The sequence below is a fragment of the Primulina tabacum genome, chromosome 17 (genome assembly GCF_025594145.1).
Source record: "Primulina tabacum isolate GXHZ01 chromosome 17, ASM2559414v2, whole genome shotgun sequence".
Lineage (NCBI taxonomy): Eukaryota > Viridiplantae > Streptophyta > Magnoliopsida > Lamiales > Gesneriaceae > Primulina > Primulina tabacum.
The window spans coordinates 24,505,074-24,529,010 of NC_134566.1; the positions used below are offsets into that span (position 1 = coordinate 24,505,074).

Sequence of the window (23,937 nt, forward strand, 5' to 3'; positions counted from 1 at the left end):
ATATATTTTTGTCGTATCTTATTCATTGGGTCTATACCCTTTAAATAATGTGCATTACATATCATAGTCCCACTATTTTGGGTAACTAAATCAACCTGAACAGCCTACAATTCTACCAAATGTAAAATATCTTATCAACCATCTTAGTTGTCCCACGTCGTTTGGATAAAATATCTGGACGTTGTATATATGGTCTTGGACAATCCTCCCCTCTTGACCTAGCTTTTGGGGTTGAGTTAGGTCCAAGTTTCAATCTTAACATGGTATCAGAGCTCAGGTCCCACCGTTATGTGTTGGACTGCCATAATTGGGTCACCCGTTCTGCCCATAATTAGGTCATTTGTAAACTTCACGCTCCAAATGTTCATTCCTGAGCGTGAGGGGGATGTGAATAAAAAATAGCAAATGTTTTGCAATCTACTTTTGATTGTTTGGCATTAGAATTGGCACTGTAATCAATGAAGTGGACATTGTTCTTGTGTTGGTAAATGCTTGAAACCTTTACTTCCTTTAGTTGTTTACTTGTAATTGTGTTACTAATGTCCTACATTTTCAGGTTTGTCTACATATGTTCAGTTTAGATTTTCTAAACCAAGTTGCAGATGGTCTCGAGAAAGACAGCGTGTGAGTAGCACACCTATCTCTTTACACCTACACTCGTGCATACATGGATACATATGTTTACTTATGATCATCATTGGAACGATAGTTGATTTATCTTTTTTCTTAATGATTGCAGCTATCATTTAGCAGATAAGAATATTCCTTCTATTCATGGACATATCAATGGATATAAACTAGAGCAATTTATATTTGATGCCTTTCCTTATGCTCCTGCTACTGCACTTTTTGAGGTAATATTTGTTACTTTTTTGCTACAATTCAAGAATGTTCTTTAATATTGTCCTTATCATGATATAGGTGTTGCGTGAAGAAGAATATGCACCGGTGAAAAATGCGAATGGATCAAATTTTGATACTCCAGATAGTACTCGACTGCTTGTTCTTCGTTTGCACACTCGTTGGGTGGTTGCTGCCGGTGGCTTCTTGACTCATTCTGTTCCCCTATATGCGACTGGTATATTTCTTGATATATATAATATATATATATATATACATAGTAGCAAATTCAAGGGGGGAAATTGGTTAAATCAATTGTTATTGGATCAGGTGTGGAAGTTTCAGCTCTATGCTCATATGCTGGGGAGAATCTGGAGCATATCTGCCGTGGAAGAACATTTCATGCTCCCTGTGAGATTGTGTTTTAGTTTCCGTGCATCGTCATTTGTTGTTTGAGATGGAATTTTTTTTTGAATTTGTAGATGATGTGGAAGGGGATCAGTAAAAGATTTAATGCTTATAAGTAGCTCGAGCTAATTTTCGATCATCTATATGTTCAATCTTGGTTTGTTGCTATTTTCATACTGATACTGACGCACGTGCATTTTATAAGCATTATTCTTATTGTTTTTCATTAATTTATTTCTTTTTACGCATTATCCTTCTTCTTATTATTTTATATCTATTTTTCATTATATTTGTTATTAATAAAAATTATTCTTATTATTTTCTATTCGTGAACTTCTTGTCATTTAATATATTCTTATTGTCATCAATATTATTATTTATAAATATTTATTACTTTTTTTTTTACAATATTTATGGAAACCGATTATTGCAAACATAATTACATATCATACAAGAATTTAGTTACATACATGTGTTGTCTGTACATAACATATAACAAAAATGTAACGAAAAACCTAAAAAAAAATATTAACGCTGAAAATTTAATGTTTAAATTCAACTTTTATATATATAGAATTTTGAAAAAAAAAAATTATATTTAGAAAATAAAAATTAATGACAACATAAAAGATAGGGGATAGTGGTGAAGAGAAAGTAGAAGTTAAATTTAGAATGAGTTTTTAATATTATAGTAACGTCTTTTTTTCTGTATTTTATCTATAATTAAAATAGAAAAGTTCTGACATTAAAATGACCAAAACGATTTTTCTTAAAAGATTCATGCATTATTAAATAGTTATGATATGTATATGTATGTACCATGGCTATCCTTAAATTTGTGTGAGACGGTCTTACGGTCGTATTTTGTGGGATAAATATCTTATTTGGATCATCTATGAAAAATTATTAATTATTATTATGAATATAGGTAGGGTTGATCCGTCCAACAGATAAGATTCGTGAGATTGTCTCATAAGAGACTTACTATGGAAGAAAATATTAAATAAACTATTTTTTATACATTTTAGTAAAAAAAAAATAGATATAATAAATAACTAATAATTCAACTTACTGTTAAAAACGAATTAGATTTATCGAGCCAACCTATTTCATCATATAAAATAGACGAGTTGGATCTCCGACCCCTTTTTATATTATTAGTTTTGCATACATCTCTAAATCATGTTTTTTTATTTGTTTTTATATTATTAGTTTTGCATACATCTCTAAATCATGTTTTTTTATTTGTGTTCATAAATATTTTTAATCAAGGTAATTATTTTTTAAAAATTATTTATGATTTACGCCCAAACAACATAAGTTAGTATGTCAATATGTCAACTAAAGAATTATTAGCTCTCCCGATAAATCGGTTAAAAGAAAAGAAATTGCGAAAAACTCAGGGGGAGGCGTTGTCCGTGGTTTCTCCTCGATTCATCGCTCGCTGTCTAACCCGTAGATCCGATGGCGCTAAATATACGTCGGAAGCAAACAGGTAAGTAAGCCTTCATTCTCCGTTTCAGCTGTGAATTTGAACTGGAATTTCCTCGATTGAATTGTGAAATTTGATTATTTTTCAGAGTGCATAATCCGGATGTTGAATCTGAACCAAGCGGTGAGCACCGCCGGCGGAACCGCCAACGAAGAGGTGTACAAGATCCTGATCTACGATAGGTTTTGTCAAGACATACTGTCACCGCTTATCCGTGTCAAGGACCTGCGCAAGCATGGCGTCACCCTCTACTTCCTCCTCGATAAGGATCGGAACCCGGTGCACGATGTCCCCGCGGTGTACTTCCTCCAGCCGACGCCGCATAACATTCAACGTGTAGTCGCCGACGCTTCCAGAGGACTCTACGATGCATTCCACCTCAATTTCTCATCCTCGATCCCCAGGCCCATGCTCGAGGACCTTGCTACTGGTTAGATCCTTATTTTGGTTATCTATTTGATTGATTAATTCATTTATTTTCGGCCATGCTTTGTTAATTTTGAGTTTGTTTGGAATTTGGATTTTGGAAAACTGTGATTCAATGAGATAGATGTCAATCGGTTTGTTGATTGTGATCTGATAGATCTTGTGGTTGACAAGTTGGTTTAAACTTGGTCTCTCTGTTTCTTAGACTATAATGGTCTAGCAGAAAGTTGAACTTACATGGAGAGTGTTTTTTGATTTCGTTGATTAGCTGTTGTTGAATTCCAGTTGTTGCTCTTCCTGATTTAAATAACACTTGTAAATATACATTTTAAGATCTTCTACGGTTCAAGCATTGGTTGCGTGTCATGTGGCACCATGCTTGACCTTGAATAAGAGAATAACCTAATGTCTGGTTCTTTGCTGTGCCTCAGGAACAACTCAATCTGATTCAATTCAGAGGATTTCCAAGGTGCTTGACCAGTATTTGGAGTTTGTAACACTAGAGGATAACTTATTTTCTCTTGCCAACAAGAGTTGTTATGTTCACTTGAATGATCCGTCAGCTGGAGATAAAGAGATTGAGGAAATAATAGAAAAGATCGTAGCTGGGCTGTTCTGTGTTTTGGCGACGCTTGCAGTTGTGCCAGTTATTACATGTCCCCGTGGTGGGCCAGCTGAGATGGTTGCATCCTTACTGGATCAGAGATTGCGGGACCATTTGTTGGCAAAGAACAATTTATTTACTGAGGGTGGAAGCTTCACTAGCTCGTTTCAGAGGCCAATTTTGTGTTTATTTGATAGGAATTTGGAGTTATCATCGGCTATACAACATGATTTTAGGTATAAGCCACTCGTTCATGATGTGCTTGGTCTGAGGCTGAATAGATTAAATGTAAAAGGGGAGAAAGGGGGAATGAAATCATATGAATTGGATCACTCGGATCCATTTTGGACAGCTAATTGGTCGTTGGAGTTTCCAGAAGTGGCCGTGGAAATCGAGACACAATTAAGCAAATATAAAAAAGATGTTGAGGAGGTAAATAGGCGTACAGGTGGTGGAGATGGGGCTGAATTTGAAGGGACCGATTTGATTGGAAACACTAAGCATCTGATGAACGCAGTAAATTCACTTCCTGAATTGACTGACCGGAAGCAAGTTATCGATAAGCACACCAATATTGCTACTTCGTTGTTGGGTGAGATCAAGGAGAGGTCTCTTGATTCTTATGCTAAAAAAGAGAGTGAAATGATGGCCCGAGGTGGAATTGACCGGAACGAGCTTCTTGCGGTGCTCAAGGGCAAAGGTACCAACATGGATAAATTGCGATTTGCTATCATGTATCTTATTTCAACAGAAAATACCCCTCAATCAGAAGTTGAAGCTGTGGAGGCGGCGCTGAGAGAGTCTGAGGTTGATTCTAGTGCTTTTCAGTATGTTAAGAAGATAAAAGCATTAAATGTTTCATTGGCCTCAGCTAATTCAGCTAGTAAGAGTAATATTGTTGATTGGGCCGAAAAACTCTATGGGCAGTCAATTAGTGCAGTAACTGCTGGAGTGAAAAACTTGTTGTCTAGTGATCATCAATTGGCTTTGACAAGAACAGTTGAGGCGGTAATGGAGGGAAAACCAAATCCTGAAATTGAATCTTATCTTGTGTTTGATCCCCGTGCTCCCAAGTCAGGGTCAAGCGGCAGCCTCCTAAAAGGCCCATTCAAAGATGCTATTGTATTCATGATCGGTGGTGGAAATTACGTAGAGTATGGGAGCTTGCAAGAATTTGCACGCCGCCAGCAACCAGTAAAGCACGTTCTATATGGAACAACTGAGATTCTCACGGGAGCTGAATTTGTCGAGCAACTTGCTTTGCTGGGGCAAAAAATGGGTTTTGGAAGTAGTATCCCTGCTCCAGCCCATTAGGATATGTTTTAGTTTCTGTATCGCAAAGGCATGGCTTCTGTTACATTTGGAGGTTCAGGTTAATTTTATTCTTTCACAGATAACCCCATCATATGGTGCATTTTTGTTGTTTCCTTTAATAGTTATCCATATGCTAAATGAGATGCTGGTGTTTGTTTCGTAGTCCCTTATCAGCTCAGCCCATTTACGGTGTAACTGGGTAAGTTATTGTCCTACATCAGGAGAATCAAACCCTATATTGTAGCAACCATTGGATGCATAAGTCCATGCTGAAAGTTATCTATGCCGGTTCTCTCCCCTCCGATTATCGTCTCAGCTGGCCCATTATTTTGCTGGTCAGTATTGGAGCTGAGGCAACCACTACTGCTCGTGAAATCCAATAGTCCGCAATGGCCAAATATATATTTTTCATGCGGGCAACGTGTGAGCTCACCTGAAAAAATATTTGTGCCCTTGTGAGCCGTTGGATTTACCGTGGGGCACTGTAACGTCGAATGAATCTTCAAACAGGCTCTTTTGGCCTATCAGTAGGGGCAAGTTTATTAGGCTTTTGAGTTCATGTGCCTTTTCTTCTGTTTTTCTGAAAAAAGGAAATCTAAGGTTTCGGTGTGGATTTTAGGTTTTCTGGTTTTCTGTTTGATAAATGCCTAATCTAATGTCCAAACTGTTATTTGGTTCGTTTTGTTTTTTCATAGCATGGTTCGGTTTTTGCAGTCAAGTTCCAAAATTTTTAAGAGAATCAAAAGTTTACAAATTTGGAAGTAATAGGAAATATAATACACAAATTTTCAATTTTGAGTAATGAATACCCTGATGGATTATTCTTTGTTGGTGTTGATAAAAACAAGGTTATAATTGCACCTAAATCGAATCTGTTACCGGTGCAGTAACCCAACAATATTAATTAAATATATTCATTAGAGAAGTGTGCATTTTCATTACCATCTCTCTCAATCATTTTCCTACTAGTTTTTATAGGTCTGCTTAAACAGATTTTCCTTCCCTACGATTTCTCGATTGAATGCTACCTTCCAACTCCAGTTCCAATCATCTCTTTTTTGTTTGAAGAAACCCTCTAATCTTTGATGTTCATTTAATTAAAAAAAATCATATTTTACATTTCCCTACCACTTTAAAATTATATCAATAAATTTAGAATAGTTATTTTAGAAATTTATACTATATTATTAAGTTTGAGACACTTCGAGTAATTAATTTTTAGTGTCATGTTTTGTTATATATTAATAAAATGTTAAATTTTTAATGTAAGTCATATGTAGTTTACTGGATAAAGTCTTTGTTTTTTAGAGATCAAGTTATATGTTCAATTTTTAATTGAATCATTTTTTATTCGAATCATTTTTTATTCTTTTTTTTTTGTTAATTTTTTTAATTCATATATCAAAATTGTAATGTAGTCTTTCATTATTTCTTATAATTATATTTTGATTCTCATTTAAATATAAATCAAATAAATTATAAAAAATATTGTATAAGCAAACAACGCGTGTCAATGCATTAATATTAATGATGTTAAATCATACTCATGTGCATGTCTTGTAAATTGATAGCAAATTGTTCGAATTCTAAATTGCCCAACATTTCTTGTCCCTCGTCTATTGTCAATTTTTCATTCATTAACTGCTGCACAATAAAAACTAGCCGATCACTTGCTCATCAACCATCAATTCTATCTTGGGTTCAAAATTAAATTATAACAATATCTTTTCCAACTCGAAAAAACCTTTTAAATTTAACGAAGTATTACAAAATTAAAGCATTTAAAAAGTTAACGCAATCCGAAATTTGAGTCCGATAATAATTATATTTTTTAAAGAAAATTTTGATGGAACTTTTAAAAATTAAATTGGTGTAAAAGATTTTTTTGTTTGTTTATAGATTTTTTATATTTTTATTATTTTAGGGTTTTAATTTAAAATTTATATCTTATAATCCAATAGCGTCTCTTCTAGACTGCGACGGATCCATAGTACTAACTAATAAAAGATGGCACATGTATTGCATGTGCTATTATTATTTTCACATGCATTGCATGTATTATTATTTTTAATTTGATCAAATAATACTAAAAAAGTAATACGAAATTATTTTCAATCCAGAAGAGTTTTTGAAAGGAATGGTTCCCCAAGAAGAGATGTTCGAAGTTATTGCCTAGGGGTGATGGACCATTTCAAGTCCTTGAAAGGATCAATGACAACGCCTACACGCTTGATTTGCCAGGTGAGTACAACGTGAGTTCTACATTTAATGTTAGTGATATGTCGCTGTTTGATGTAGGAGATGAACAAGATTTGAGGAACAAATCCTTTTCAAGAAGGGGAGGATGATGCGATCATTGAAGGCCAAGCTCCGAGGAAGGCATGGGACCCTTTAGAGCTGCCGGAGGGACCAATCACGAGGGGTTGAATGAAGAAATTCAAGGACACATTGAAAGGACTCGTAAGCAATCAGGGAGCGCTTGCACACAAAGTTTCGAGCCTAGGAGGATTCATGTTGCATGGAAGTGACCTTGGAGACCAAACAAGTGTTATTAAGTGCGGAGTAATATGTGTGGATCAGTGCCACAGTGCTTGGAATGCAACGCCGCAGCGCTAGGAGTACAGCACCTAGCGCCTAGGTGCTAGATTGTAGCTCCTAGGTGCTACATTTGCGAAATATTGGCGCCTAGGCGCTACCCTGCACGAGAGTTCAGTGCCTAGGCGCTTGTTCAGTGCCTAGGCACTTCTGGATCAGTGCCGCGGCGCTTGGAACGCGGAAAAACTCGATTTTTACCTTGTTTTTTTACATTAGATAATTTAGGAAGTTTTCTTTTCATATCTTTTGATTTGATATGTATATTTGGAAGAATTTTGAACATATTTTTTCAGATTATTGATTATTGAATTGATTGTTCTTGAGTTTTCTCTCAAACAATCCAAAAGCTTCTTGCTTTGCATTTAAAATCAAACTTATCAAAGTTTTTACTTTGTGGTGTTTGTCGATCGTTCTTACGCGGATTGTCAAGGGCTTGTTCTTTGAAGGTTCGTTCGAGTTTCGGTTGTTTCTTTGTGATTATTTGTTGCTAAGCTTTTCATAGTTTAGAGGTTAAAATCACGCACACACTTGATTCAAAAGATCAGGACACAACACGAATCCCTTTTAACGTTATTGAATTGAGTGCACGGTTCAAATAATCGTGTTTGTTTTTTGTTTCTACGAGGATTCACATCAGGTCCTATCCCTCAGCAGAAGGCTCCTCAGAGGCCGGGAGAGCACCCGGTGTGCCCGAAATGCAATCGTCAGCATCTGGGACAGTGTTTATGGGGATCGGGCAATTCCTTCAAACGTGGAGCTAGCGATCATGTGCTGAAGGACTGCCCACAGTGGAGGCAGCCGACCCAGGGGAGAGTGTTCGCCATGCAGGAAGAAAAGGTGAACTCAGACACGACCCTGTTGACTGGAAATATTTCATGAAGAGGGTAGCCACGAAGGTCTTGACAGATTCTAGAGCCACATACTATTTTATTTCGGAGACATTCACTAATCATCTGGACATCTAGTCTATTGGACTCGACGTGAGCTATTCAGTGACAGTCCCCCATCAGGGGAAGAGTTATCAGCTACTAGCATGGTCAGAGACATTGATATGGAACTACAGAGCCACCTAATGTATGCCGATCTGATTGTGTTGCCGATGCCAAAATTTGATGTTATATAGGGAATGGACTGACTGACAAAGAACAGAGTTCTTATTGACTTTCAAAAAAGGTCAGTGTTGGTAAGACTGTTGGGCATGAAGCAGTTTCTCTTTGAGCCAGATAGATGGAGGAATTTTTCTCGTATGATCTCTTCATACAGGCACAGAGACTTATTCATAAGGGATGTCAGGATTTCTTGGCCAGCATTATTTCTGCACCTGACGTACCCACTCCGCCAATATCTGATGTACCAGTAGTCAGAGATTTTCCTGACGTTTTTTCTGATGATGTCACAGGCCTTCCACCAGAGAGAGAGGTGGAGTTTGTCATTGATCTCATGCCAGGCACTGTGTCAATCTCTAAGGCACCATACCGATTAGCTCCAGCTGAGATGTTAGAGCTCAAGCAGCAGATTCAAGAGCTCCTAGAAAAAGAATTCATCAACCCTAGTTTCTCACCATGAGGTGCATCAGTGCTCTTTGTAAAGAAGAAAGATGTGAGCATGGAGCTCCTAGAAAAAGAATTCATCAACCCTAGTTTCTCACCATGGGGTGCATCAGTGCTTTTTTAAAGAAGAAAGATGTGAGCATGAGGCTTTGTATCGATTACCGAGAGTTGAACTAGGTAACGATCAAGAATAAATACCTACTTCCAAGGATCGATGACTTATTCGATCAGTTGCAAGAAGTTACAGTGTTCTCTAAGATAGATCTACGATCGAGGTATCATCAGCTGAAGATAAAAGATGCAGATGTTCATAAGACAGCCTTCAGAACCAGGTATGGGCATTATGAGTTCTTAATGATGATGTTTGTACTTACGAATGCTCCAGAAATTTTTATGGACCTCACGAATTGAGGATTTCAGCCCTATTTAGACCAGTTCATCATAATGTTCATTAACGACATCCTTATCTAATCGAAGAGTCATGAGGAGCACGGTCAGCATTTGGGTACAGTTTTGCAAGTCTTGTAGAGTCACAAGTTGTTTGTAAAATTCGGTAAGTATGAATTCTGGTTGGACCCAGAATTCACATTATATCTAGCAGCGGTATTGAGGTGGATCCAGCTAAGGTGGTAGCAGTTAAGGATTGGGTTGAGCCGAAGAATGCATCAGAAATTCGTAGTTTTCTAGGGTTAGCAGGCTACTACCGGAAATTCATTTAGGGATTTTCTTCGATAGCAGTGCCACTCACTTCTTTGACTAAGAAGAATGCTAAGTTTGTGTGGAGCGATGATTGCCAGAAGAGTTTCGATACTTTGAAGCAAGCTCTTATTTCAGCGCCAGTGTTAGTCATGCCATCAGAGCAAGGTAATTTCGTGTTGTACACCGATGCTTCTAAGCTCGGGTTAGGCGCAGTATCGACAGCATGGTCGGGTTATAGTTTATGCCTCTAAAAAGTTGAAAGTGCATGAGAAGAATTATCCGACTCATGATCTTGAGTTAGCTTATGCTTCTCAAGTATTTCTTCACGAAGAAAGAACTGAATATGAGACAAAGACGATGGTTGGAGTTAGTGAAAGACTACGATTGTGAAATTAGCTACCATCCAGGGAAAGCTAATGTCGTGGCTGATGCGAACACGGATGGTCAAGCTCCAAGAAAAGCATGGGATCTTTTAGAGTTGCCGGAGGGACCAATCACGAGAGGACGACTGAAGAGATTCAAAGAGGTACTACATGGAATCATGAGCAATCAAGAAAGGTTTACAAACGAGGTTCAAAGTGCCGAAGGGTGGGTGATGCATGTGAGTAAGTTTGGGATCCAAAAGAACATTATTCTTGTGATAAATGCAGAGGAGTCCAGAAGCTTCGGCGCCCGAGCGGCCAAATATTACCCCCCGAGTGTCACACTCACTGTCCAAGAACAAAAATTCCAGAACGCCTCGCGCCCGAGCGTGAATAGTCCAGAAGACCTGGCACTCGAGCGGTCAAATTCTACCGCCCGAGCGCGAGTCAAATGCGAGAAATTATTTGTTTCCTTTATTAGAGTCCTAATTATTTTGGCAACTAGATATTGTTATCTTTTGGGTATGTAAACAATATTTGCACGAAATTTTGAACACAATTCAGATTATTATTGATAGTTTATCAAACTTTTGAGTTTTTCTCTCAAACTTTTCAAGGCTTTAGCTTTGTGCAAAAATCAAACTTACCAAAGTTTTAACTTTGTGGCGTTTGTCGATCGTTTCTTACGCGGATTGTCAAAGACGAGTTCTTTGAAGGTTCGTTTGAGTATCGGTTGTTCTTTTGTGATCGTTTATTACTAAACCATGTAGTTTAGGGGTGAAGATCGCGCACTTGCTTGAATCAAAAGGTCGGGACAACACAACGATCCTTGTTCGTATTTGAATTGAGGGCGCGGTTCGATTTTAATCGTGTTTGCTATTCTTACGTACGTGGATTCATATCAGTGGCAGATGCTTTAAGCAGAAAAGTTGCAGTCATAGCACAGATATCAGCGCATATATCTCTTCAGTCAGAGATTCAGAGGTTTGATTTAGAGGTGTATCCTAAGGGCAGAGCTCCTAAGCTGTCTAATCTGACAGTCCAGTCTTCATTACTAGACCGAATCTGTAGAGGTCAGCCTTCGGATGAGCAGTTACATAAATGGAGACTGAAAGATGAGGCCAAGGGCAGTGTACTCTAAACAGTATCTGATGGTATTGTGAGATACAGAGGAAGTATGTGGGTGCCTAGTGTTGATTCGATCAGAGAGGATATTTTGATAGAGTCACATACATCTCCGTATTCTATCCATCCAGGAGGTACCAATATGTAAAAGGATTTGCAGATTTTGTATTGGTGGCCAGGCATGAAGCGAGACATCCGCCGATTTGTATCTAATCCCTCACTTTTCAGCAAATGAAGGCAGAGGATCAGAGGCCAGCAGGGATGCTTAAGCCGTTTCCTATCCCCGAGTCGAAATAGGAGAATATCACCATGGATTGAGTCCTCGGACTATTTTTTTGCCATCCTTAATTTTACATTTTATTAATTGATTTCTCCGGACAAAGACAATTATTTCATTCAACAACTTATTAGAGTATTTTTTTCTTGCACACAAGGCGCAACAAAATTTTTTTTAAAAAAATTGACGTTCAAAATGTCCTTGGACAATAAAACATTCATATGGTCTTTAGTTATTTATTTATTTATTCAAAACAATGGACTCCAAACTATTCTGGATTTTAAGCGGAGATATTCCTTCTTGTATATCCCTATGAACGGATTTCTCTCATTTGGTCGTCTAATCAAGTCCAAATCTGAGAGTGCACTCTTCGTATATATTGCATTAGAGATCAAAACAATTTTGCATCGAGAATGAATATCCGGAATTTCAGAAATCCGGCGGCGTGCGGCGGTGCGGTGGACGAAAATTTTCTTGTGAAAAACTTGAATGTCGAAAATTGCTTTGAGGGAGGAGAGGAGAAAAATTGTCCATGTGTGAAAAATTTGTCTTGTTTAATATAAACCTTAATGAAATATTTATAGACTTTAATTCCTGATCATATCAGGAATCCCACTTAAATTAGGATTATTTGTTTTCATTATTTAAAATTCTCATATAATATTTTCTTCTTGAAAATAATATGTCAAATCAACTATTGATAATGCATGATATATAGACACACACACGTATATACATGTACACACACATATATAGACATATATAAAATCAAATATCTCTTATTTAATTTCTTAATTAGATATTAATTAATTAATTAATTCTAGACTTCTCTAAAATATTCAATGAGAATATTGCACATACAGTAATAATCAATACTAACATCATTATTTAATTAGTATATTCTGAATTTACTAAATTAATAATTGTGAACTCATTATAACATCGATCGACAATCAGACATAATCGATGTGCTGATGGTACAAATCTCGTTCATGTAATGAAAATTTCAAAGATCAAAATTTTCACTGATTCATTTTTACAACTGTTAGTTTTATGAATTCTATCAAAACAGACATTTTCATTCTTCTCATTTAATTAGCTGTTAAGCTAACTTTCATATCTTCCATTATATGGAAACAATTTATAAACTCATTTATAAGTAATCTATTTGATCTCCATCAAATTACAGTCGCCAAATTCAACACTTAGAATTTGACTATCTCGACGAGAATATAAAATCGGATACTTGTGTAACCATCGATGGTTTAGTGATACAGCTAGCCTTGAGTTTCACGGCTCCATGTGATTCAGAACAACGTTTGTTCGAGCTTACCCATGTTAGCCTCATTCTTTTCATCAACTCTTTGATCAAGAAAGTCAAAACTTAAGTCTGATTATGCTTATCGGATCATGGTAAGAGCGTTTAGTAGCATCGTCCCATGATCCACTGGGTATCACTGATAGTATCTGCAAGAATCTTAAGTTATGGTTAGCATATATTACGGTCTTTTTAACTCATATATCACGATCGAATCTCCAATCATTGATATGTCAAGAGTTGCAAATAAATTCGATAACTATGTGATATATCTTTGAGTAATAACAATGACATGATATGTGCAACTATTTTTTTCTTCCAAAATGTACATGTCTTACTCTGGCCAGATATTCATTGCACTATTGACTCATCAGATTACATATGATATCTACAACCATATGCATACGGTGTATCCCCAACTACAATGCATTGGATCCTACACATTTCAAAACTAAAACCAATCTTAACACCTGAGGACCTATAATGAAATCAGTAAACGGATCAAAGTACATGTTAGTAAGTAGAGTCTTTATGTTGTCCCAGGTCAAAAGACTAATAGTGTACAAACATAATCGCAGACTTTTTCCTCTCGATAAGTGATAACCACTTCGAAAATTTGAGAGAGGGATGTTCAGTACATCATCACATAATCACTCATCTATAAGAAGGAGAATCTTCATATCCTTATCAATGAAACATGATGTTTATATAACAGATGTTAGTCTCAATCTCAAGCGACATTTATCCTTATTTAGACGGTTGATTTGACTATGTATCTTTTTAGAGTATACGGTACACTTCTTAATGAGTTTTATGATTTTACGTTGTGAGACAGACCTCATAGTACCAATTGTATATTCAATGGTTTTATCTATGCAGCTTGTATGTGTACAAATAAAATAAATGTTACAATTTGATAAAACTGTAAAATATTTTTAAAATAAATATTGATTTTACATAAGAGTTAATAAAGTCCAAATCATAAGTTGGTTCGCTGGACACTTAATCTAGCACAAATTTGAATAATTGTACCTCCAATATCTTAAACCTCACAACAACTCAAACATCACTCATTAAAATAATTGGAAAATTTATTAACACAATGAAATTCAAATTTTAAATAATATGGGGATGACTTTAAAGTCTAAATAGCACATATATATATATATATATATATATTTTAAATTATTTCAAATTCAATAAATGGTTAAATAAAAATAGGTTGGGTTTGATGACCACCTCTCCCACCCAGACCTAGAGATGGCAACTGAGCGGACCATGAGCTTTGACATTATCATCCTCGTCTTCGTCTCTATTTTTATTTCAAAAATAATACTAAGACGAGGACAAATCCGAATCCTCAAACCGTCCTCCGAATCCTCAAACCCAAATTTATTATCACTATATTATTATTATTATTATTATTATTATGGTGGATTCGAGTATGATGAGAGCCCCTTGAACTATTTTGATTCATTTCGAGTCCCTCCCCATCCTCATCGTCACTTTTACAAGGAAACAAACCCAAATTAACACACAAACAAATCTAGACGATTCAATCCACGCATTCTTGTTTTCTCCGCCCATTTTTCCCGTCTATATTTCCCTTTATTCAATTGTTGTTTCTCCATTTGCTCTGCTTGTTTCCGCTGAAATTCGAGCTCCCATTCTTTTGTTTTTTTTCTTATGCAAAATGGCTTGTTCTGCAGCAGGCAAGATCGTTCAACCTCCGTCAATCAATTCTGCTAGATCTGCCCAGAAGTCGCATTCTAGCCGTAATATCATTAGTCCGTCATCTTTTCTTGGATTAACATCTCACCCCGACAAGTTGTTTTCTGTTAGCCAGACCATTTCGTCTCCCAGGCGCCGATCAGCCACCGTAGTGGCAGTATCCTCTGACGTTGTGAAGGAGAAGAAGCTTAAGAACGCCCCTTTTTCGTCTCCCAATCTGGTATCTTGTTCACGTCTTCATTATTTCCTAAGTTTGTTTCTTTGAGCATGCGGATGTTTGCTCGTCATCGGTTTCTAGCCGATTTTGATTGATATATCTTGGCTGCTCTTGATAGTGTTTGGGATAGAAAAATTTTATGGTTGTTTTTTTCCTTGAATTTTCTTCTGTTTCCACCTTCTTTACGCAGGCAATTTTAGCTAATAATGATTTAATCGCGGCTTGTGTACTATTATTATTTTAATAGAAAAGGTTAGCGAGGATTTGAAAATTTTACTATAAATCACTATTAATCTCCTCTCATGCAGTTGATTACAAAAGAAGAGGGGTTGGAATTGTATGAGGACATGATTCTTGGAAGATCCTTTGAGGATATGTGTGCTCAGATGTATTACCGTGGCAAAATGTTTGGATTTGTTCATTTATATAATGGCCAAGAAGCTGTATCTACTGGATTCATCAAACTCTTGACAAAAGCAGATTGTGTGGTAAGTACTTACCGTGACCATGTGCATGCATTGAGCAAAGGGGTCTCAGCTCGGGCAGTGATGAGCGAGCTATTTGGCAAGACTACCGGTTGCTGCAGAGGCCAGGGTGGGTCAATGCACATGTTCTCCAAGGAGCACAATGTACTCGGTGGCTTTGCTTTTATTGGTGAAGGCATTCCCGTAGCAACGGGAGCTGCATTCACAAGCAAGTACAAGAGGGAGGTTTTGAAGGAAGATTGCAATGATGTGACATTGGCATTTTTTGGAGACGGCACTTGCAACAATGGCCAGTTCTTTGAATGTTTGAACATGGCCGCATTGTGGAAGCTTCCCATTGTGTTTGTTGTCGAGAACAACTTGTGGGCAATAGGTATGTCTCATTTGAGGTCCACCTCTGATCCTAAAATTTGGAAGAAAGGACCTGCATTTGGAATTCCTGGGGTCCATGTTGATGGCATGGATGTGTTGAAGGTGAGGGAGGTTGCAAAGGAGGCTATTGGCAGGGCTAGGAGAGGCGAGGGTCCAACGTTGGTTGAATGTGAAACTTACAGGTTCAGAGGACACTCTTTGGCTGATCCTGATGAGCTCCGTGACCCAGGTTACCATTTTGATTTACTTTTATGTTTCTCATCCTTATTCGTGTTAGTTTTCTTCTTGAATACATGATAAACTTACCTCAATTTCCCAACCATTTTCTGACAAATTTTTGTGGTGGACAGTGAACTATTTTTGGTTTGAACCGAAAGGTTGTATAGTGACTTGATGAACTATCCAATTGAATGACATGACACTATATGATCCAAATTCTTGAACAAAGTGAAATTCACATCCAAAAGTAGTTATATGATGGCTAGTTGAATGAATCGTATATAACACAAAACTGCTTGAAGAACATTTCTGGGATGCTCGTGATGAATATGAAACACATCATGTTTTCTTGAAGACAATAGTCTGGCAGGTCCTAAATTCAATTTATACAATGATTTTGTTTGACTTTTGTTTTTTCTTTTTGGATCCATGTAAAATGACTATACATTAACATATGTTGCTGTTCTAAGATCCCATCTTTTTTAAACCAAGATTTTGTTTATCATATCTGAAAAGCCAAGTATTTGGTTCGAACCATGTCCGGCTTCTAGTGAATTTCAGGGACGAGTGATACCATTGTCGGTCCATGATACTTGTATAATCAGGCATTTGTATTACATATACATTTTTCCATTTTAATTGGATTCGGCAGTTAGGAATATTACTTGTTTATGTTGTGCAGCTGAGAAGGCTCACTATGCCACAAGAGATCCCATTTCTACATTGAAGAAGTACATGATGGAAAACAATTTGGTGGCAAGTGAAGCCGAGCTAAAGGCCATAGAGAAGAAGATTGATGAGGTGGTTGAAGATGCTGTTGAATTCGGTGATAAAAGCCCAGTTCCAGCTCGCAGTCAGCTGCTAGAGAATGTATTTGCAGATCCTCGAGGCTTTGGAATCGGGCCCGATGGGAGATACAGATGCGAGGATCCTAAATTTACTGAAGGCACTGCTCAGGTATAATCCCGAATTGAAAAGAAAAGATTGTATCTAGATTCCTCTCTATGTTATCGTAGAGTCTGTTTCTGTTTGTTATTCTTGAATTTGAAGGTCTTGTATGTATTGATATTATGTTTTATTATATCAATTTTGTTCATCGGATAGCATGTTTGTAATACGTGTTGCTTTCGTTTATTGTCTCCTGCCAGTTCATGAGTTAAACATAATCTCACAAATTTAACGTCAGGACTGTTAGTTTTTAGGATTAGTGTGTTTTTTTTCCCGGAAAGTAGGACTCCTCGTGTATTTAAATTTTATACACGGGGAATCCTACATCCAAAAAAGAACAAAAAAGAAAAGAAAAGAAACAACACGCACTAATCCTAAAATATTTAAAACCCCAATTTATTTCCAGGGTGGATTTGTCAGATTTGACTCGTTCGTTGATTCATAAATGCATTCATGAGCTTCACATATAAAGCTGTAAAAATATTGATATTAAGAAATCAGAACCTAAAACTTAAAATGATAACCAAAGCATAAAACTACATATATAAAATAAAAATGCGTTTTGGTTTCATTTTATTTTCCCTTTTTCCCCTGCCAAAAAACAACTGCAAAGCCATATTCAGCAAAAACAATTTATTCAGAGATGCAATTAATACATATGGTGGCAATCCAATTCTTACCCGGATATAAGATGCAATTTTTAATTTACTGTAGCAAGTTGTTCGAGATCAACACTTTGGTTTGCTATTAAACTTCCACAATAATCATATAATCTCAAACCGTTTAAGTTCTTAAGAAGTCACAGTATCGCTCAACTCTCGGCCCGTCGTCTCAAATGGAAAAAGGCAAACGCATATACCTGAAACAATAACAACACTCTCAAATAGAAAGATGGCTATAGTTTGATGACATCCATGAACGAGAGCAACTGCGACAAGAGGGCATATCATTCCACCAATTCTCCCCACCGAGCTTGCCACTCCAACCCCAGTAGTCCTAACAGATGTTGGATATAACTGCAGAATCCAGAAATATGCAAGGATCAGTTGCATGTTTTTCTGTCATCCTATTTGTTCTATTTTTTCTCTAGCATATTGCTCGTTAATGTGAAGATGAAGATTTCCGAGTTGCGATCAAATTTTTATCAAAGAAGAACAAAAAAAAGTCGCCGAAATACTTCCTCATTGTAGCAATAAGCAAACGACTTTGACGTACCTCTGGAGCGTATATATAAACAATTGTGAAGGTTGCCGTAATGCAAATGCGAGCCCCAAAGAGGAGACCGGTTGTTAAGCTTTGAGGCTGATGAATCATCAAAGGGAACAAAAAAATGAAGCAGAGGAAGAACATAGCGGACATAGAGCGCTTACGACCAAGTTTGTCTACTGTTGCAGCCGATAGAAGAAGTCCAGGAAATTCTAGAAGTAATATGTACACATGATAATTAGCCTTCTTCCAAAAGAAAAAATAATTCATCGCATACAAGAGGAGAACCATTGTTTTACCTGCAAAACTGGTAATGAAAACATCTTTATAACTAACATCTTGGTGACTATTAGATTGCAACATGGTCTGTGTGCAGTTGTCGTGATTGCTGTTTAACTCTGTGGTCAGCAGAACCAGCCCGTAATAAGTGAATGCATTCCCAAAAAAAACCATCCATAATAGTAAAGTTGATCTAACCAATTCAGGTGAAAGAAGCATCCATAGCAATGAGATGACACCCTTTCGAGAACCCATATATTTATGATTGGCACTGTCATTTTCTCTCGGTGATATCAGCTTTGTATCTTCTAATTCATCCAACTTTTCATCTAGTTCGATGTGTTTGTCAGAAACAAGAACACCCGAAGGGAGTTTTTTCCCATTTACTCTCGCCATTTTCTCCAAAATAGCAAGTGCATCGGTTTTTCTTCCTTTCATGCATAAATATCTGGGAGATTCCGGGGTAATGCAATAGAATAAAAGAAGTATCATGGAAGGAAGGGCAGACAGTGCAAGCAGCCATCTCCAACCCAATCTTGGCATCACAAACTGCCAAAAAGATCTTCATGAATATGGAGAGCGGAGAGCATGTTAAAATCGGTATTGCATGAAAGAAAAAAACCAATCAGCCAGGTATGCTTGGCACGGGTAAATAATAGGGAATGGAATCAAGACTTAAAACTTTGGTTTTTCTTTTTACCCAAAGAAGGGACTTAAATTAAAATATTTTTACCTATGAATAAGTTAGTTCATGTAGAATCGAATAATATTAACTCCACCTGCTGAAATTATTCTACCTAACATTTTTATCGTTTTTCAGTTTTTGTACCAAGAGACCATTGGTCATCGATTATATATATTTCAATAAACATGATGTGAGGCCAAGTTACATTTGAAACCTAAAACTATAATTTTCTTGTACTGATTGCGTTTAAGTTACTTGTGTCTTAGATTTACCAGACTAAAATGTACTTAATCAAACGCAGTTCATGTACAGACCTACTTAGATATCCCCTGTTTCTACTAATTATTCAAAGTATTATACATATTAAATTTTCAATCACATCAGCATTTAACTATTTATTTCAAAATACTTGAATGCTGAAACATAGCATATTACAAGCATAGTTATAAATTATATTCAACAAAATTCAGTTACCCATGGAAATTCCACCAGATATTGAAGAAAAAAGAATTAGATACGTCATACCCAAGCAATTGAAGCTTCAAGAATTGTTCCAATAGTCCAAAAAGCTGAGAACACTACCATCCATGCACCTCTCTCCGGAGCAGGAATAAATTCTAAAAACCAAGATGAAAGAACGGGACCACCTCCTAAGCCAATGCCGACTAAACCACGGACAATGACCAGAAAAGTAAGATTTGGGGAAAATGCACTTACAAAACCAGCAGCAGAGGTAATGGTAGCAGTGATAAGGAATCCGTTCCTAAAAATCCAAAGAAGCAAATACTTGAAATCATAATGAATTGATTCCAAATATATTTGGAGAGGCAGATTATAGATTCAGATATGCAAGATGAGAAGAAGTGATCTATATGTAAGTCATTGATATAAGCAGGCCAAACATTCAGATGTAGGATCTACAAGCCTGCAAGCAAAGATACTTTTTTGGGACTTCAACTTGACTTCTTGTGCTCTACGATTTGTTTCAAAATCAAAAACTAGTTTGTGATATTAGGGTACAAATCCTGAATATCCCGATCACGTTTTTGGGATCCCAACATACTGTCATTTTCTTTTCCATTTTTTAAGGCGGGATAACATGTACCAAGCCGTCCTGATAATTATTTAGCTTGGTATTTCTGATGCACTTGACACAGGGTTAGAGGAATAACACTGAATGCGAAGTAATTCAACAAGGACAAATATCAGGTATGTCTGATCTTCTACGGATCTTGTTTGACTTGAATACACTACAAGCTGAAAGCATGTTCCCTTGACTAAAGTTGATTCTACATTTAGAACTGTCAAATGGCAACAACCAAATCGCTTCATGCCAAATATTAAAGTTCACCTTATATTTCATTGCAAAAAATTTTGAAAAAGTGATTAAAAAAGAATACTAACAAGTTACACTAAGAATAGGGAGGAAATTATAGTAACTATTTGGGCGATTACAACCACTGAATTTGGCAGATGACTACCACCTTACGCAAATAGATTTGACTACAAAGAATTTCTAAAATCATAAATGTGAGGTTACCTAGAAGTTGTGCACCCCAGTAAGGCACGATAGGAACTTTGAAGGAATAGAAGAAATCTCAACTTTATGAGAACATCAAACACTAGGTTGCACTTGAGGCACAACTGGATAAAGATAAAAAAAACCTCCATTTATTCATTATCAATTGGTTGATAACCAATATCAGCCTCAACAAACAATAGCTTAACTTATTTGTATTGAGACCACATATTTTGATAGGATAGCATGTTTACCGTTTTGGTAGATGAATCCAATCATTCAATTGTTTTTTAATTATTATTTGTTAATAAATTTCGTTTCCGAATAAAATAAGTTGCAACAATGGATGTTGGCTAATTGAAAGCGCAATGAGCCCAGTGTAAAAAGAACAAATAATAAAGGATTGAACTATAAACATAAAGTATAGTTTCAATAAATGCAATAAAAAAAATCAGCAAAAGAAATCAGGGCTATTACTTGCCATGAACAAAAAAAAAAGAAAAAATTCACAGGAAGTCATATCAACAATATCAAGTCATGGGAGGCGATTGTCTAATTGTCTTTATAAAGTAACATAGTTCTGCCCTTGAGTGAAACCAGGAACTGTAGCTAGTAAAATTAACGAGGGAGGCGATATTTTTTTTAAAATAATTCAGTATCAATTAAATATAAATGTAATACTTGGCATGTACACACGAAATAATAACTATTTTATATTTTCATATATTTTCTAACAAAAAGATGATTAAACAAATATAATTTTAATTTATTATAATAAAAATTTTAAAAATAAAAAACTATTGTTTTAAAATGAATTACCTAAAAATAGGAGCAGCAATGTAAAATACCAAAATTTTCAATGTGTCATCCATAACAAATTTTAGGAAAATCAAGTTAACAAAAAACGACAAAAAAACATACTTTATTTGTTGTAATCCAATTATATGAAATTAGAATACAAATTGAAGATATAAAATCACTATTTATTAACTTATTTATCATGGTTAACAGTTTAAAATGTTACTTGGCTATTTTCATAACATCAAATTCATTACTAATTGAGCCAATACTGAAAATTTAAATGACGATCTTTTCGATTTACATCACTAATTAAATATTATTTATAAGATTAATCTCAATAATAGGTAAAGTGCAATATTGAAAAAAATGAGAATAAGCACGTAAAGCTGGATGATAGGAATTCAAAAATGACATCATGGTAAAGAGAATAGATTTGAAAATCAGGAAATAGGAGGAAAATTGTGATAAAATAGTTTATGATGATTTATATCGTTTTTTTATAATTTTATTATTTTTATCTGTATAATTTATTAAAACAAAAGATTTTTATAAGATAATTAGGGTTGACGATCCACTGTATCACCTTAATCCACTCTTCTTTTTTTTTGGTGTTGCACTTATTTGGGTTTTCTATTTATTATTAATTTTTTGAGCTAATTGATGATGATACACCACTGCTTTTTGTCTTTGTTGAATATGCTCCTTTATAATCAAACCATCTTATATAATAGTGATAATATTTTAGCCACCATACTTGTAGTGCTTGTATTAGAGATCTTTCCAGCATATTTGTAGTGCTTGTATTACAGATCTTTCCAGCATACTTGTAGTGCTTGTATACTGGAAAGATCTCTAATAAAAAATGAAGTTTCCACATGGTTGTTGAACGTGAGACATTCTTTCATTAATTCAAAGATAACCAAATATAAGACTTTTTACCTCCTGCCATACATATCCGAAACAATTCCAGACGAATAGGCTCCAACTAACATGCCAGCAAAAACAATGCTAGTTATCAAGCTCTCTTCACGAGCAGAAAGACCCCAAGCAGATTGAACAGCTGGTCCGACAAAAGATAGAAGCATCATTTCCATGGCTTCAGAAACAAATCCTATCCCAGCATAGATAAGAACAAGGACTTGGAACTTTCCAAAACCCAAAGCAATAAGTGCTTCATCAACGGTAAAGATTTTGCTGTCGTCTCCCATCTATGTAAAAAAGCTAAAATATTTAAACGTACTAAATTTTTTTTAGCGAAAGCATCCATCTATTCATTGATCAATCAACATTGCATCTTCTTGTGCATAATTATTACACTGGGTTTCAAGTACTAATTCAATTTCAATCAGCAAATAACAACGTTCACATGAATTTGAAAAAACAAATGAAGACAGCATCATTCCAAGGCAGTGACCAGAATGCGTTCACAAACTGTAGACTCCATGATTTATCAAGTGGGTAAAGCCACCCAAAATTTGTTTTGATAAAAGAATTGATATTTCAAAGATTACTACCGTACTTTTAAACTATCCACAGACTCGTCACCATTTGACAACAGGATTTTGTACGTAAATAAATCGGCGGTACTGATACCACAATCAAACGTTGCAAACACAAGATCTACCAGCATATCACGTCCAAAACGTAATAACCCAAATTTCTAATTAAACAATCAGAATCAAATTAGCATTGATAAGAGTCAACGGCATAAAAAAAAATAATCCCAAAACGCAGCCGCCAGCCAAATCGTTGACCAAATCACTACAAAAGGGAGTAGATTTACTTCACTTTAATGACACAAATCGATGGTAAGAGCAATCCCATAATCAATCAATATTTTTTTATAAAAAAAACAAAGAAAGAAAGAGTGAACTGAATTCAACTGCGATTATCATCATCCAGTGGGCACCATCGATCAGAGACAGCTAAATCAAAACCCTTTTAAAAACGAATTCACAAAAGACAGATTCTTTGTGCAGTGAAAGCAGCTCACCTGAATGGAGAACAGTTGACGGACGATCAACGATTGGCGGATTTGTTCGCCACCGTTTCTTTTTTGTTTGTAAAGAACAAGTCTACACTTTCCAGTGTGTTTTTTGTCTTTGGATATGTGGGAGGGCACCTACCTACATAAACATTACTATTAATAATGTACATATTCTTCCAAGGGTCATCTTCTACATCATCATTTGTCGTTTTTCATATAATCAATTGTCGTATTTTGTTCCATCTTAATCTCAAGAAATAATTTGTGACACTTATCTAAGTTTATAGTCGGTTTGTACAAAGAAGTTGTAGGTTAAAAAAACTTAAATATGTCCAATTTTTTAAGTGTTTTTATTTTTTTTTAAAAAAGCAGAAGAAATTTTTACGTTTGGATAAATGTTAAAAAAATGTTTTTGTTATAAATTTTTAAAAAAAAATTAGGAGTAAAAGCCAAAAAATCATAAATTTCAGTTTTTTTA

General features: G+C 35.8%; 4 protein-coding genes across 6 annotated transcripts; 3 read left to right on the forward strand and 1 right to left on the reverse strand.

The window, feature by feature from the left end:
• Positions 1 to 451: 451 nt before the first annotated feature.
• LOC142531378 (UDP-N-acetylglucosamine diphosphorylase 2-like) lies at positions 452 to 1,478 on the forward strand. Its single transcript, XM_075637480.1, has 4 exons — positions 452 to 624; positions 740 to 854; positions 922 to 1,078; positions 1,171 to 1,478. Exons 1-4 carry the CDS (start codon positions 569 to 571, stop codon positions 1,266 to 1,268), a joined length of 426 nt encoding a protein of 141 aa, XP_075493595.1. The 5' UTR covers positions 452 to 568; the 3' UTR covers positions 1,269 to 1,478.
• A 1,111-nt stretch (positions 1,479 to 2,589) lies between these two features.
• LOC142530808 (SEC1 family transport protein SLY1-like) lies at positions 2,590 to 5,707 on the forward strand. 3 transcript variants are annotated; one of them, XR_012816168.1, is made up of 4 exons: positions 2,590 to 2,743; positions 2,829 to 3,170; positions 3,598 to 5,142; positions 5,248 to 5,707. XR_012816168.1 is itself a non-coding variant. In XM_075636650.1 (3 exons), exons 1-3 carry the CDS (start codon positions 2,713 to 2,715, stop codon positions 5,082 to 5,084), a joined length of 1,860 nt encoding a protein of 619 aa, XP_075492765.1. In that variant the 5' UTR covers positions 2,590 to 2,712; the 3' UTR covers positions 5,085 to 5,511. The 3 variants fall into 3 exon arrangements, 1 of the variants encoding a protein (XP_075492765.1); XR_012816169.1 differs by having other exon boundaries at positions 5,306 to 5,707; XM_075636650.1 differs by having other exon boundaries at positions 3,598 to 5,511.
• An 8,758-nt stretch (positions 5,708 to 14,465) lies between these two features.
• On the forward strand, positions 14,466 to 17,135 carry LOC142531319 (pyruvate dehydrogenase E1 component subunit alpha-3, chloroplastic-like). Its single transcript, XM_075637415.1, has 3 exons — positions 14,466 to 14,961; positions 15,267 to 16,044; positions 16,717 to 17,135. Exons 1-3 carry the CDS (start codon positions 14,704 to 14,706, stop codon positions 16,995 to 16,997), a joined length of 1,317 nt encoding a protein of 438 aa, XP_075493530.1. The 5' UTR covers positions 14,466 to 14,703; the 3' UTR covers positions 16,998 to 17,135.
• Positions 17,136 to 17,644: 509 nt separating this feature from the next.
• LOC142531351 (organic cation/carnitine transporter 7) lies at positions 17,645 to 23,612 on the reverse strand. The gene is made up of 6 exons (XM_075637448.1): positions 23,466 to 23,612; positions 22,412 to 22,680; positions 19,678 to 19,915; positions 18,488 to 19,016; positions 18,198 to 18,400; positions 17,645 to 17,998 (listed from the first exon to the last, which is right to left on the reverse strand). The coding sequence occupies exons 2-6, from the start codon at positions 22,678 to 22,680 to the stop codon at positions 17,774 to 17,776; spliced, it is 1,464 nt and encodes a 487-aa protein (XP_075493563.1). The 5' UTR covers positions 23,466 to 23,612; the 3' UTR covers positions 17,645 to 17,773.
• Positions 23,613 to 23,937: the final 325 nt, after the last annotated feature.